This window comes from Tamandua tetradactyla, chromosome 10 (genome assembly GCF_023851605.1).
Source record: "Tamandua tetradactyla isolate mTamTet1 chromosome 10, mTamTet1.pri, whole genome shotgun sequence".
Lineage (NCBI taxonomy): Eukaryota > Metazoa > Chordata > Mammalia > Pilosa > Myrmecophagidae > Tamandua > Tamandua tetradactyla.
Genome location: NC_135336.1, coordinates 49,410,577 through 49,424,599, shown reverse-complemented (window position 1 = coordinate 49,424,599; position 14,023 = coordinate 49,410,577). Strand labels below are relative to the sequence as shown.

The 14,023-nt window shown below is 38.7% G+C and overlaps 1 protein-coding gene across 1 annotated transcript in view; it reads right to left on the bottom strand.

Moving 5' to 3' along the window:
- Positions 1-5,624, bottom strand: part of DCBLD2 (discoidin, CUB and LCCL domain containing 2) — a 99,111-nt gene extending 93,487 nt beyond the window's left edge. Inside the window, exon 1 of the mRNA XM_077118621.1 lies at positions 5,076-5,624. Within this exon, the coding sequence (XP_076974736.1) occupies positions 5,076-5,277 (202 nt within the window). The 5' untranslated portion in view covers positions 5,278-5,624. The remainder of the gene's footprint in view (positions 1-5,075) is intronic.
- Positions 5,625-14,023: the final 8,399 nt, after the last annotated feature.

Sequence of the window (14,023 nt, the reverse complement as noted above, 5' to 3'; positions counted from 1 at the left end):
CATACCCCTCAGAGTGAAGAGTAACCTAAAAGGTGATGTTTTAGCAGCCTTTGGAAATCATTCCATTATCCCATCTGCTCCACAGGACACTGACATTCAGTAAATACCAATTTGAACATCTGTATTTTTCTGTCCTCATGAATTATATTTATCTGGAAAATTAGCATGATTTATGTTTCTAAGCTAACTTTTATTTGGGGGGGGAGGTGCATGGTCCAGGAATCAAACCCATCTCCCACATAGAAGGTGAGCATTCTACCGCTAAACCACTCTAAGCTAATATTTTGAAATAAATACTTTCTGAAAGATCTTATTCACATCGGAGAATTTAATCAAAGGAAATAAAACAGTATCATAGCGGTTCTAAATGATATATCAATTACTTCCTAAATAATCAATGTCTTGCAATGAACTTTTATATTTTGAAATTTTTGCCTTGCTTTGTTTTCATAGGTATGCTTATGTGAGCTAAATTAACCTATAAATTACTTTTAGCATATGTCCACAGAATATAACACACTATTAAAATTATAACAATGTAAAATTATATAGGTATATGAATATGGAAAAGGAAGGAACATAAAAAATTCTAAGTTGATTAAGGAATAAATTCTGAACAATCATCATCTAAGTCTTTGGTTTGAAGGGACTGTCACTGTTATATGTACAATATTTTAAAAATAAATGCAAAGTGCTATGTCCATAAGGTTATTATAAATTAAACCAAATCCACAAGAAAAAATGCCAAGTTGTCTCACTTCATATTTCAACTATTACACTGAGCAAGTATCACTATCTCTAGGAAGTTTTTTCCTAATCCTTCTAAGCTTACGTCATCATTCCTCATTCTTCCAACAAAATGAAGAAATGGAAGTAGAAACTTTCTATTTTAGTACATTCACTAATGGCCAATATTACTACTTGGGCTTTCACATCCCAGGTTCATTTTTTTATGTATAGTCATTACATTTAAAGTTAATCCCTCTCTAACCTTTCCTCTTCATAGTAAAGTCTAATTTTTTCCTTTCTAAATTCATGTGTCATTTTACTTCTAGCTGATACTTATACTTATACCAATCTGGCCATTGTAAGAATTTTTTCATATTGGTCTAAAATGAAGTGCAGGTGTCCCAACTAACTATCCCTAGAGGGAAATAATGTGTATATTGTTTGCTTATAACATTGGGAAATCTACTTAAAAACGTAATTATGGAATTAATTTTCATTGACAAGTTTAAAAATGTGGATTTTTAATCTGCTAATTAGCATGTGGAGTATGTGGTATCTAATTTTCATAGTACTAAATTAATCAGAAATATAGCAGAAAACGTTGTGCGTTTGTCTCCAAATAAAACTACATAAAAGAACTCTAATGTTTTGAGACCAAGAAAAGACAATGGAAAATTCTAAATTCCATTGTCATAAAAGACAATGGAAAAGTCAACATTAGAAATAATTAGATATGTCTCTTTACCAAGCAAGATAACTTCTTTATTTCTAACAATCCACAAACGCTGTTCAAAGAAAAAATTGCCTGTATCATAAGCAAATAAAGGCACTACTTGACAGAATAAAAACCTTTTTCACATGTTAGTTTCAAATTTCACTGTGTAACTGAATAATTCTTTTCAAGAAAGAACTTAATTTGTTTCATATATTTATTAATTTAGCAATCAAAAACCAGTATCTTCAAACACATTTCATGTTAAATGAAGGCATAAACAAGTCAGTCTTAATGGATTTTTAAAATTAAAGCCCTGCTTTTTCACCATGTTCAAATAATAGTCTAACCCACAAAGAAGGCAGGCAAGCCCTTCCCGATATAATGAGGTAGGTATTTGGGCTCCTAATATGAGCTGACCCAAATTCTTACAGTTAAGACTGTAACTGGAGACATAAATTCATTCATAGTAGACCATCAACTTACTATTAAGTAAATTTATTACAACAGTGAATATAAAATCAGCATGTTACAAAAACTCAGGTTTTTCTTAGAGAGATTTACCGAAAAAATGTCTTCAATAAATATGAGAATTTGAAGATGAACTTCTAAATATCATACTCAACATTGAAAAAATATACGAATATAAGCCATACCTAAAAGACCAACACAGAAAAATATATACAAACAAATAAAATCTACTTATAAACTTATTAGCAAAATAAGATTGGTTATAACACATTTCTACTGTGAAAGGTTAACAATTCTTCAGACCAATGATAAATTTATTCTGAGATCATTAAAAAGAAAAGTCACTCTGAAAATCTGCTAAGGAATACCTATGCATGGCATTAATTGGAATGAGCTATTATCTTCTGCTGTGTATTTCACAATGATGTCTAAAAGATTAAAAAAAGAAAAAAAATCTTGAAGCACAGGTCTACCTCAACATACATATTAAATTCATTTCTACCAAGGCTGGCTGAAAAAAAAAAAGTGTTATTAAAGAACAATTTCCACAGTCTTTTTTTTATTCTAACTGTATACAAATTTAGAAATTTTGGTACAAGTATAAAGAAGAAATAACCCACTATTCTATTAGCAAAAGATAATAACTGTTAACATTTTATTATTTCCTTCCAGTCTACTTCCTAAGACTTCTTATAAAGAAGTCTGGCTTGTCATTTAACATTAGAACGTGTGGTCATTCCCATTATTAAAAGTCCAAAGATATTTCAATGCACTGCTTCTCATTTTGAAGTGAGAATACTTTTCAGTTTATGTGAAGGAATAGCAGTGGTCTCTGAAGCACATTTTTTAGGCTGGTATGACCCTGGTTTAAAAGCAATTTCATCACAGACTTTGTCAGGGTTTCTTGGCTAAGAATATAATTCAAAAATTAAGGAATTCAAATCCCACACAATTTGCAGGTTTTCAGATAATGTATACCTAACTCGCCCTTATTTTAGTAAGCTCAAAATTAATAGTAAGAATAATTAATAATTATATTATGCTTTTCAAAGTTCCTTCACACTATTTCATTTTCATTCACGCTATGAGAAAGGTGTGTATTTTCATAGTACTGATGTAGAAAACTGAGGTACAAAGACATTAAATGACTTAAAATTTACTCAATCAACCTATAACACAAGAACTAGAAATCAGGGCTTGCAATTATCATTTATATTTGTGTTAGTCTCTGTTAACTTACATAACATTGATATTTCACAGATGATACTGCAGAAGAGAAACATTTGTTAAAATGTTCTGGTAAAAAGTGCTATTAAAACTTAAAAAAAGAGGGTAATGTTGCATGTTTGATTAGTGTGGGCTTAAGAAGCTCTAAAAACAAGGGCAACTACTTATTTGGGGGAGGGGACTTATGAATAATTCTATACTGTTTCAACATTTTTCTAACATGATATAAAAAATTTCCTTTTTTATATCATGTTAAAAAAGGAAAATCCTTTTCACTGCAATAAAATGGGAAATGCAATGGAAAACATGCGTTCCATAACTGAATGAAAATTGTGGTACTCTGCCTGAAAATAATATTAACAGGTAAAAAACCAAAAAACAAAAAAAGTCGTGCATTTCAGATCTATAAATAGGAAAAACTTATATAGCTTCTGCTTATATAGCAAAAATTCCCTTTTGTATCAAGGTACTTTGTACTCTTTATTCCTCAGTTTCCTTATCTTTGAAATGGGATAATATCTCTTTTGGATGGTTGTGGTGAGGATTGAATCAGTTAATATACAAATACCACTCGGAAATGTGTCTGGCAAAAGTAAGCCTTAAATAAAGGTCAGCCACATTTATAGATCTGCTTTGTGTTATGTCTTTTCACTACCAAGAGGAAAGTACATACACCAGCGCTAAAACTTCAAGGGAGGAGAAAGAATTTCACACACTCTTGAACTTTTAAGTCCTGATGTTCAATAACTGATTTAAGAAGATAACCTAACTAAAATTAGAATACCAAAAATCTAGGTATACTTCTACCTATGAAATTTTAAATAATACTGTGTAGAAAAGTGCCTACATCTAAAGAGGTTGGATTATCAAGTACAATTTTACCTTATAGAGAGAGAGATCACCTCCACATACACGTCAAAAATTTTGGCAACTTCATAATTACAGGTTTAGGGCCGTGATTCTATACTTTATTGAAAACCATAAGTGGATCATTAAGGTGGATTTAAATCAATTTAAATCAATTAAATTTCCAATTAAATTGGAAATCAATTAAAAACAAGACAAAACAAATTTCCTATTGATAAGTAACAATCCTTATCCTTTTCACGGCAATAAAATGGGAAATGCAATGGCAAACATGCGTTTTATAACTGAATCAAAATTGTGGTACTCTGCCTGAAAATAGTATTAACAGGTAAAAAACCAAGAAACAAAAAAGTCACGCGTTCTCTTTCCATTATAATGATTAGTCAATAAACAAGTATTACCTTCTTCTGGAATAGGTTTTTCAAGGATTATAGATGGAAAAAAATTTTTTTGTCACTTTCTGGAAAGGCTCTTATTCCCCGTGGAACACTTCATTGGGATAATACAGCACTTTAACTCGAGCCAAATGCAGTGCCTGACCCAGGCAATCTACCAGTTAAGGACATATTCCAACACTCAAAGACCACGAGAGTCGATTCCACTCGCTTTAGAACCTGAGCTTTCCCAAAAGATAATAATTACCACTATTTGACTTCAATCGGTTTAAGATGCTATTCAATTTCCTTCTCTTTCCACGCTGTCTACCCATACGGTCACATCTCTACAAGTTCTCTTTTCCTTTCAAAAATTTCCCCCAGAAGAAGAATCTAATACCAGAGAAAAGGCCTTAAGAGCAGGGTCCCACTTTCCTCTTTTCAGAGAAATGAACTGCTTTGCTGGAAAAGGAAAGCCGCGCTAACTTGGGGGACACACAACTCACCTTCTCAAATCAAGACGCAGCGAGGGCATAGGCAGCTCCACGGAAGACCACCGTACCCCCGCACCCCCACACCTCACGACGCGTCTGCAGATTACGCTAAGTGCCGGGAGACCCGCGCCCCCACGCTTCCTCCGCACCCCCGCCGCTCTCGGGGATCGGCGCGCCACGCACTCCCCCGGGACCACTCACCTTGCTGGGCTCCGGCGTCCTCGAACTGCAGGAGGAGCAACAGTAAGAACAGCAAGAGGAGAGGCATGAAGGAGGAGGAGTTGGAGTATGAAGGGAGGGAGCGGGAGAGGGGGAAAATGGCCCGGGCGGGGGCGGCGGCCGAGGCCCAGACTCCGGGAAGCTGCGGGCTGAACCCTACTCTCACCAACGCCAGGCTCGCCATCGCCGCGGCCGGGAGTCCGCCTGCATAGTGGGGGCGCTTCACACGCCCCGGGCCACAGTACCCGCGGCGGCAGCGGCGGGAGAGCGAGAGGCAGCGCGCGCCTCGCCCAGCGCCGGGACCCCCTCCGCCCCTCACCCAGCTTTCGCCTCCTCCTCCTTCGTTTCTACCCTTCACTCCCCGCCCCGAGACCCCAGGCCCGAGCTCAGGGGAGGGAGGGGGGGAAACCGAGCGTTCAAGCCGCAAAGGGCGGCCGCGGCGAAGCTGGGGACTCGCAGCTCCCGCCCTGCGCTCTCCGCCGGGACCCCGGTTCGCGGCGCTTGCCCGCGCCTCTAGCTCGGGGGCTGGCTGGCGGGCTACCAGCTCCCTCGCGCTCCCTCTCGCGCGCGCCGGCCACGCCCCCTTTTCCTGCAACGGCCAATCCGTGGTCGGCTCCGGTCCGTCTGGCTGCGCTTCACCCAATCAACACGCTCTCTTTTGGGTCGACCCGTTAGCTTCCCGGCCCATTCCTCGAACTCCACAGCCCCTCATCTCTCTGCTCCAATCCCTTTCAGCCTTCGGAAGCCCGCGGGGCCGGTCCCCGCCCAGCCCGCGCGCCTTGTTATTGTTGGGACAGCGGCCGAAGCTGAACCCACTGAGGCGGACGCTCGTTCTGGTCAATGACTTCCGGGACTTCCCCCATCCCTCACTCCTTGCTCCTCAGGCCCTGCTTGCTCATTGCTCCACCCCTGCTAAACGTCAGGCCACTGGAGACAGTGGGAAACCTGGATCCTGGATGGTTTTAGTTGGAAGCTAAGACTAAGGGACTTTTTAAAAAAGCAATGCAGGTTTGTTGTGGTTTTTAAAATTATTATTATTAAAACTACAGTAGTTATTGCAACACATTTGAGTTACAATAACAGATGCAGTGTTCAACTTTAAACACATCTACTTTCTACGCCTTACGTCTTTCACTGTAATAGACAGCGAGGGAGGGAACAAAAGTATAAAATAAGCTCCATACCCCCAAGACGGTTTAAATCTAATGTGCTAACATTTATTTAGCCAGTCAACAAAGAATTACTGAGCACCTGCTGTCTATCGGCAAATCTTGTGCAAGAGTTATGGGAGTTATGGGAGTTACAGGCATGAAACATATCTTGCAGGATCAAGTGTGGGGACTGATGGAAAACATCAGACAATGTACTTCACAGAAATAGGTACTAATTAGTTTCAAGCAATTTGGTGAAGATATGTAAGAGGATGGAGTGACAAAAGAAAGGGTCTTTAGGAAGGAGGAATCCCCTGGACAGCAATTACTGGTTTTAGAGGGAAGAAAGGTGTCATCGTGAATGACAACTTGGGCCCCTAAAAGGAGGATGGTCTCATTAATAAAGACAGGAAACTGAAACGATGGAGCAAGTGGGAAAGTGAGGTAACTTCGGACACGTTGAATTTGAGATGCCTGCTCAGCTAATATGTGAAGCTCTATAACAGGTGGGCATTTTGGTCTAAAGCGCCCGTTGAGGAGTCTGCTGAAGTTATGTGTGTGGGAGTCATGGATAGATGTGATTTTCAAAACCGTGGAGGGGACTGATATCCTCAATTGAAAATCTGAGAGTTTAGGGGACTTCAGAGGTCATCTTTTTCAACTCCCATGAATATTTGTCATTATATAAACCCTTCTCTTCAAATTTAATCAGTAAACATTTATGGGATGCCTATTCAACTTTAGGCCTATTGTAGACAGTAGGCATATAAAGTACAATCAAAAGAGTTCACAGTCTGGTATGGGAGGTGAATTTGTAAGCAAATCCATTGTCATTAGTACAGTATTGGAGATATGGACTGGTCTTACCGAACCACAGTGAAAGGAGTTAAAGGAGTCCATCGTGACAAATATGATGTCACTCCAGCTGAGTACTGACTAAGAGAACGGAATGTTAGGCCAGGAGCAAAATAGGCTGGAGTACAGATATAGCAGGGACTGGTGTTGATTGAGCTGAAAGGTTTGACTCCTGCTGACTTAATTAGAGGATCTGGAAACTAGTCTGGAAAAGTTGGTAGGGGCAAGATTTAAGCCAGGCTGTGGAGCCAGCTTTTTATTTTGTAATGTTAAGAAACAACTAAAAGGTTTTAAGCAAGAAACTGACATTATCAGGTTTTTATTGTCAAGAACTCAAAAGAGTGAGAAATGAATTGCAGTAAGAGCAAGTCTAGAAGCCAGAGAGAACCCAGCCAGAGACTGTTTCACTGATTTGTATGGTTTCAGGAATCGATGATGAGTCTGAACTTCTGGTAGCACTGAGCTTGGAGAGGAAGGGGCTGAGTAATATTTATGAATTTAGTGGCTGATTAGATCTAGGGAGTTAGGAGGATTCCAGGAAGATGCTCATATTTCTAGGTAGAAGTGGTACCATTCACATAGCAATGGAATATAAGAAGAGGAACTGATTTGGTTGGACAAGGAAGTAGAAGTAAGACCACATATTCAGTATTAAACATATCAAGCATGATGTGCTAATGCGGCAAGTAGTCAGCCATGTTGTAAAACTTCTAGTAATAGCTCTCTGAGACAGATTTTCCTGTTTGTTGGAAAATTCCTTTCACAGGGCCATTGAGTTGTAACTTTGAGGTCACAGAGGTGGTGACAGAGCACAATCCAATGAATCTCAGGCCAGCACTCTATAGACTACCTAGAATTGCATTGGAGACAGAGCACTCAACTATGAACTAGTACAGTTATGGTAGGTTTTCTGGAAGAGGCAAATCCTAGGCAATAGCCATCCCTTCCCCTTGCTCATCCAGCATAGGAAGATCCAGATGCACATATACCTAAAGTAAAAGGTATTTCTCACTCCTGTGGCACTTGCTTTCTAGTACTGAAAGGGTTGCTAAAAGCAGAGACTAGAGAGACAATGAGTGTATTACCAAAGTTAGTGGCAGGGTAGGGAAGAGGAAGGAAGGGGCAGATTGGACTTTTATTTGAAGAGGTGAAATCAGAAAGTCTTGGTGATGCCATTTGAACATTCTGTATTCTTATGTTTCACCTTCTCTGGTTTTTCTTTGGAAATGCAGGATCTGGAACACTGGCTACAGAATATCTATGAAGCCCCCTATTGCTGTGTATACAGAGATGATTACAGGTGTAACACAGATAAGAGAGAGGAGTCGATGTTTCTCCTCTACTGTCTCCCCACTTCTCCCAATAATTGTCAGTATACTGAGTTGCAAAAACAACTTCCCAGCCCACACCTTGAGCTCCACAGCCCCTCATCTCTCTTCTTCAATCCTTTTAGGACTTTGGAAGCCCACCAGGTCTGAAAACATTGATGTATGGCTGCTCTGAGATAACCACAATGTCCGTATGAGAACTTACACCAAAAGAATACGACTCACATCACTTCTAGGCAATGCCTAGGCAGAGTGGAATTCTAGTTTATGTTTCCTTGCTCGCTCTCTCAGGTTCCTCTAACTATCATTTTCCTCCCTCATGTCTGGAGGTTGATATCTGCTGAGGGAATCGAAGTGATACTTGTCCAGGACTATTTCACCTTCTTGACTTAGATGGAGAGGGCCAGGCCAGACTGAGGGTTCAGTTAGGACCCCAAGTGGACAGGTTTGGAGGAGACTATAATTCTACAACCAGAGGTCCCCAGAAGCTCAGGTGTCTCCAGAATGCCAACTCAGTTCTCATCAAATTCCCTCCAAGTCTCAAAGGTTTTAGGGGATCCCTTAGGGACAAGACCAACAGAGTACACACAATCTGAGCAGTGTCTTCATTGCACATGAGTTCATTGGCATGGGCTGGGACTTGTAGCAGCCACAGTCAACTCCATTCACTGACTGGTAAATCAATTAATGCTTTGTAAAGGCTCTGGGGAAGACTAGGGTTTCAGGAAAGGAGCACATGGTATTGTAATATGAAATCCCAGGAAATTAAAATGTGCATCATTTTCATGAATTTAATATTTTTTTACTCCATGTTAAGAAATTTTAAAATAAATATAGATCTTTAGGACAGGCCACGGTGGCTCAGCAGGCAGAGTTCTCACCTGCCATGCCAGAGACCTGGGTTCGATTCCTGGTGCCTGCCCATGCCAAAAAAAAAAAAAAAAAAAAAGTAAAATAAATAGAGATCTTCAGCCTAAATTTTAATTCCCTGGACCTTCCTCCCCTGTTCTTCTCTCTCCCTTTCAATTTTTTTATTTCTCATTCCTTCTCTTTTCTTTATTTCTTCTTCTTTTAATGGATGAAGGGTGGAGGGGCACAGAAAATTGAATTGATCTATAGAAAAAAAAGGGAAACATGAAAAGAATGAATACACTCTACTATTTTTACTGTCGAATGAATCCCAACTCAGTAACTGCTAAGCAAGTGAGAATGGAGGGAAAGAACCTGGGGGCTGGTGCCTTTGCTTCTGTCAATATAGAAGCATCTGGGTTTTAATAGTATGAGATGGTAATGATCATTGGCACCATCATTGCTACTAAATGTCTGTTAAGCATTAATAAAACAGAAGAGACTCATTTAAAATGGGATTTATCCTTAAAACCTTGGGATGATGGTATATAATGAATCACTGATGGACTTTATCAGTATTTTTGGCAGAATAACAGAAAGTGGGAACCAATGAGAATTTACTTTTGTGATCTTGCGGCAGGGTGGGAGAGAAAGAAGAACATGGTAGTTCTGGAGAAATATTTCCACTTCAAAGACCCCAGTCCGGGAAGCAACAGTAGCATAGCGGTTAATCTTTGGGTCAGCCATGGTGGTTCAGCAGGCAGAGTTCTTACCTGCCATGCTTGAGGCCCGGGTTCAATTCCCAGTACTTGCCCATGTTAAAAAAAAAAAAAAAAGACCGCAGCCCTAAGACCTGGTTACTGTTTTCATAAGAGCATTGTCATTGTCTTGTTGACTATTTGGACAAATGTTTACAGGCAAGTTTGTTGCTAAATGTCTGAATTCTGCTGAGGAGGCTTTCTTTCTGTCTGTGAACAGAATGGTTTGAATTCATTTTTCTCTTTATATTTTAAACTTCTTTCCGTTAGTCATTTCAGTCAAATTTAGCCCTCAGGATTATAGTTAAACTTTTCTTAACATTTATATTTTTTTAGATATTTATTTTAGGAAATTAAGACTATAAACAAAATCTTTTTTAAAAAGGTCTAAGAACTTAATATGTTATTGAAGATGTTTATTCTCTATTAGTTAAGTACATAATGGCATTAAATACTTTTTTCTTGTAAGATTAACATTGGTATGATTTTTAGGAACATGAATGGCTTCGATCATTTTCCATTCATCTCCTCCTCTGCTACAAGCCGTCTCTCTCCCTCTCTCTCTCTCTCATACACACACTTGATTTCCCTAGGATTGGAAGAAATTGAATACTTCACTCTCTTGTGGGCCAAAACAAAATGGCTTCTATCTGATATTCTCTCTCTGATGGAGGCTCCAAAGGATTTTAGTAAAAACACACAAAAACTGCCTTACATAACATTGTAATACCTAGATATTAGAGAATTGATTATAGTTAGCACAAATGATTAGGGGGTAACTAAAATATGAACAGTGAACATACCCAAATATGTAATACAATATGATTTAAGACTGCAGTTGCTACATATCTTTTCTGCTATTGATCTGATCTTTCCCTCTGAGTCCTTTGTGGGCCTCATAGTTGAGAGTTACATGCACAGAGTTGAAATACTGTTTGGCTTCTGAGAAACTGTTGTTTCATAGGACATGGAAACAGCCCTACTCAGACTCACATATCCACCTTCCTACTGGAAATGCTGTACAACCTCCAGCAAGGTTCCTAACCGTTCCAGACCATAGTTTACTTATTTATGCTTGGATCCTATTATAGATTTAAAGTTTGAAAGTTCTACCAAATTCTCACTATCCACTCTTCCCTTTCATCTCACAGACAAATTCTAAATCCTTAATTCTTAAATTGCCACGTAATGTAGAAAGGAGAGGAAACAAAACTTCTGACCACAGGATTCCTCTCTGAGAGAGGATTGTCTTTGCTGGACTGGAACACACCTTAAAACGTGTATTTGCTTTTGAAAATAGCCCCCACCTCCTTCTCCCCACCTAAGATGAACTTATGACATTTTTGGCTAGAGGAATAGAACATTTTTGTTCTGTAAAAGAAGAAAACAGAACCTTGGAGGAGCGAGAATAACCTTATCTGGGAGGAAAAGGGAGGAAGACAGAAGAATTAAAGGAGTCCAACATGCACAGAAAACCGGATCTGAGGAGAGGTGAGAAATAATGAATCTTCAGTGGTGGTTCAAATGCAAAGGTGCTTTTGAAGTTAGAGCTATCTAATAATTAATTTCAAGCTGTTTGCTGTCTCTGCTATATTTTAACCTTTCCCCTCTTTACAAAACCCTCTATGAAGTTTGCTGTGGTCAAGTCTTGATGCAATGAAACTTTAGGGAAGCAGGGGAAAAATTAGATAGGTGTCCAGCATATTGATTCTAAGTGGATATGGGCAGCATACTCAGCAGGAGAAATGAAGGAGGAGGTCAGGAATTCAGAGGAAGCAGGGAACTACTAGAACCAGAGGTTCTGGAGAAACTTAAACACCCATTCCACTCCCTACCGTATTGACAAGTCTGTGGGAGATCAAGGAAGGTTTCCATCCCTAGGTAAGTTAGGATATTTGAGTAATTTTATTTAAACATTGAAGAGTGAGATGACCATAACAAGCTTATTTGGAATCGTCCTGGCACCTAAAATCTGTTACTCTAGGACAAGCAGATAATATAATAATTTTACTTTCTATTTTCTAAGAACTAAGACAATAGAGATTGAAATTGAATATTTTTAATGTGCAAGTCACTTCTTTCAACTATTCCTTTTGAACCCTTTAATTAAGTTTCTTTTATTTTTTATTGATATATGTTGTATATTCACATACCATGTAACCATCCAAACTGTAAAATCAGTGGTTAACAGTATCATCATTTGGCTGTGCATTTATCATCACAATCGACTTTTTTTTTCTTTATTGTGAAAAATAGCATATATACAAAAAAGCAATAAATTTCAAAGCACATCACAACAATTAACTGTAGAACAGATTTCAGAGTTTGCTATGGGTTAAAATTCCACAATTTTAGATTTTTACTTCTAGCTGCTCTAAGATATTGGAGATTAAAATAAATATCAATATAATGATTGAGCAATCATACTCATTTGTTAAAACCTACCTTCTCTGTATAACTATTCCATCACCTTTGATCTTTCTCCCATTCTTTGGGGGTATCTAAACTGTACTCATTCTACCTTTTTAATGTTTCAAGGCACTGTCAATAATATGGGATGGGGGATTAAAATAGTTGATGTTCTGGAGAAGCTGGACCCTCCTCATTTCAGGACTTATCTGGTCCAGGGATCCATCTGCAGGTTGTAGCTTTCTGGAAAATTACTCTAGTGCATGGAACCTTTGTAGAATCTTATATAACACCCTAAGTGTTTTTTAGGATTGGCAGGAATGGTTTTGGATGAGGGTTGGCAAGCTATGATAGGTAGCAATGTCTAACTGAAGCTGGCATAAGAATGACCTCCAGAGTAGTCTGTCAACTCTATTTGAACTCTGTCAGCCATTGATAACTTATTACACTTCTTTCCCCCTTTTTGGTTAGCATGGCATTGTTGATCCCATGGTGCCAGGGCCAGACTCTTCCCTGGAAGTCATCTCACATGCTTCCAGGGAGACTTTCACCCTGGATGTCATGTCCCACATAGAGGGGAGGGCAATGATTTTACTTGCAGAGTTGGGTTTAGCGAGAGGCCATATTTGTGCAACAAAAGAGGTCCTCCGGAAGTAACTCTTAGAAATACCTATAGGTAGGGTAAGTGTCTCTGCTACATATATAATCTTCACAAGAGCAAGCCTCAAGGTCCAGGGTTTGGCCTATTGATTCGGGTATCTCTAATGTTTGACACAGTATTAGGAGTTTCTCTGGTGGTAAAGTTTAATAGCTCCATATTTTTTCTCCCATCCTTCAAGGGACTTTGCCAGTACTTTTTGATTATCTACTTAATATACACTTGGATTTATCCAGGCATTACATTAAGCTATACAGGGTTAAAGGCCCTCAATATTATTCTCAGCTCCTTGTGTTTGGATTGTTTAAGTAATCTATCCAGACAAGTTGAGTTAGATTATGTGCAAAAGAAAATTTAGGTTCTGGACAAAATAAATCTTTCTTCCTTTGGTCTCAAAGAGTAGATGAGGTTCTAAAATACAGACATTGTCTTCCTTTCCCCTGTATTCTGAATTACCTTTATCATGACCTGATCAGCTTTGTTCTTATCTCTGAATGCCAGGTTATACATTTATAAAACAGGTTCTCAAAATCCAGAAATAGCTATTACTGCTCTGGACTAAATGTGACTGCTGTAAGAGTTTACAATCTAGGCCTCTGTTTTATTATAAGTATTTTCTAAAGGAGACCATACAATATTTGGTCTTTTGTATCTGGCTAATTTTTCCTCACTACATGTCCCACAGGTTCATTCCAAATGTTGCATCCCTCACAATTTCATTCCTTTTTGTAGCAGCACAATATTCGATCATATGTATACACCACTGGTCACCAATCTACTTCTTGGTCAGTGTATCCTTCAGCCACCTCCATACATTCATTGGACATCATGCATAATGTCCAAAGTCAACAGTCCACCAACACTCTCAGTTTTAGATAATTTCATTGTTCCCAAGAGAAAGATAACCAATAAACATATCCTC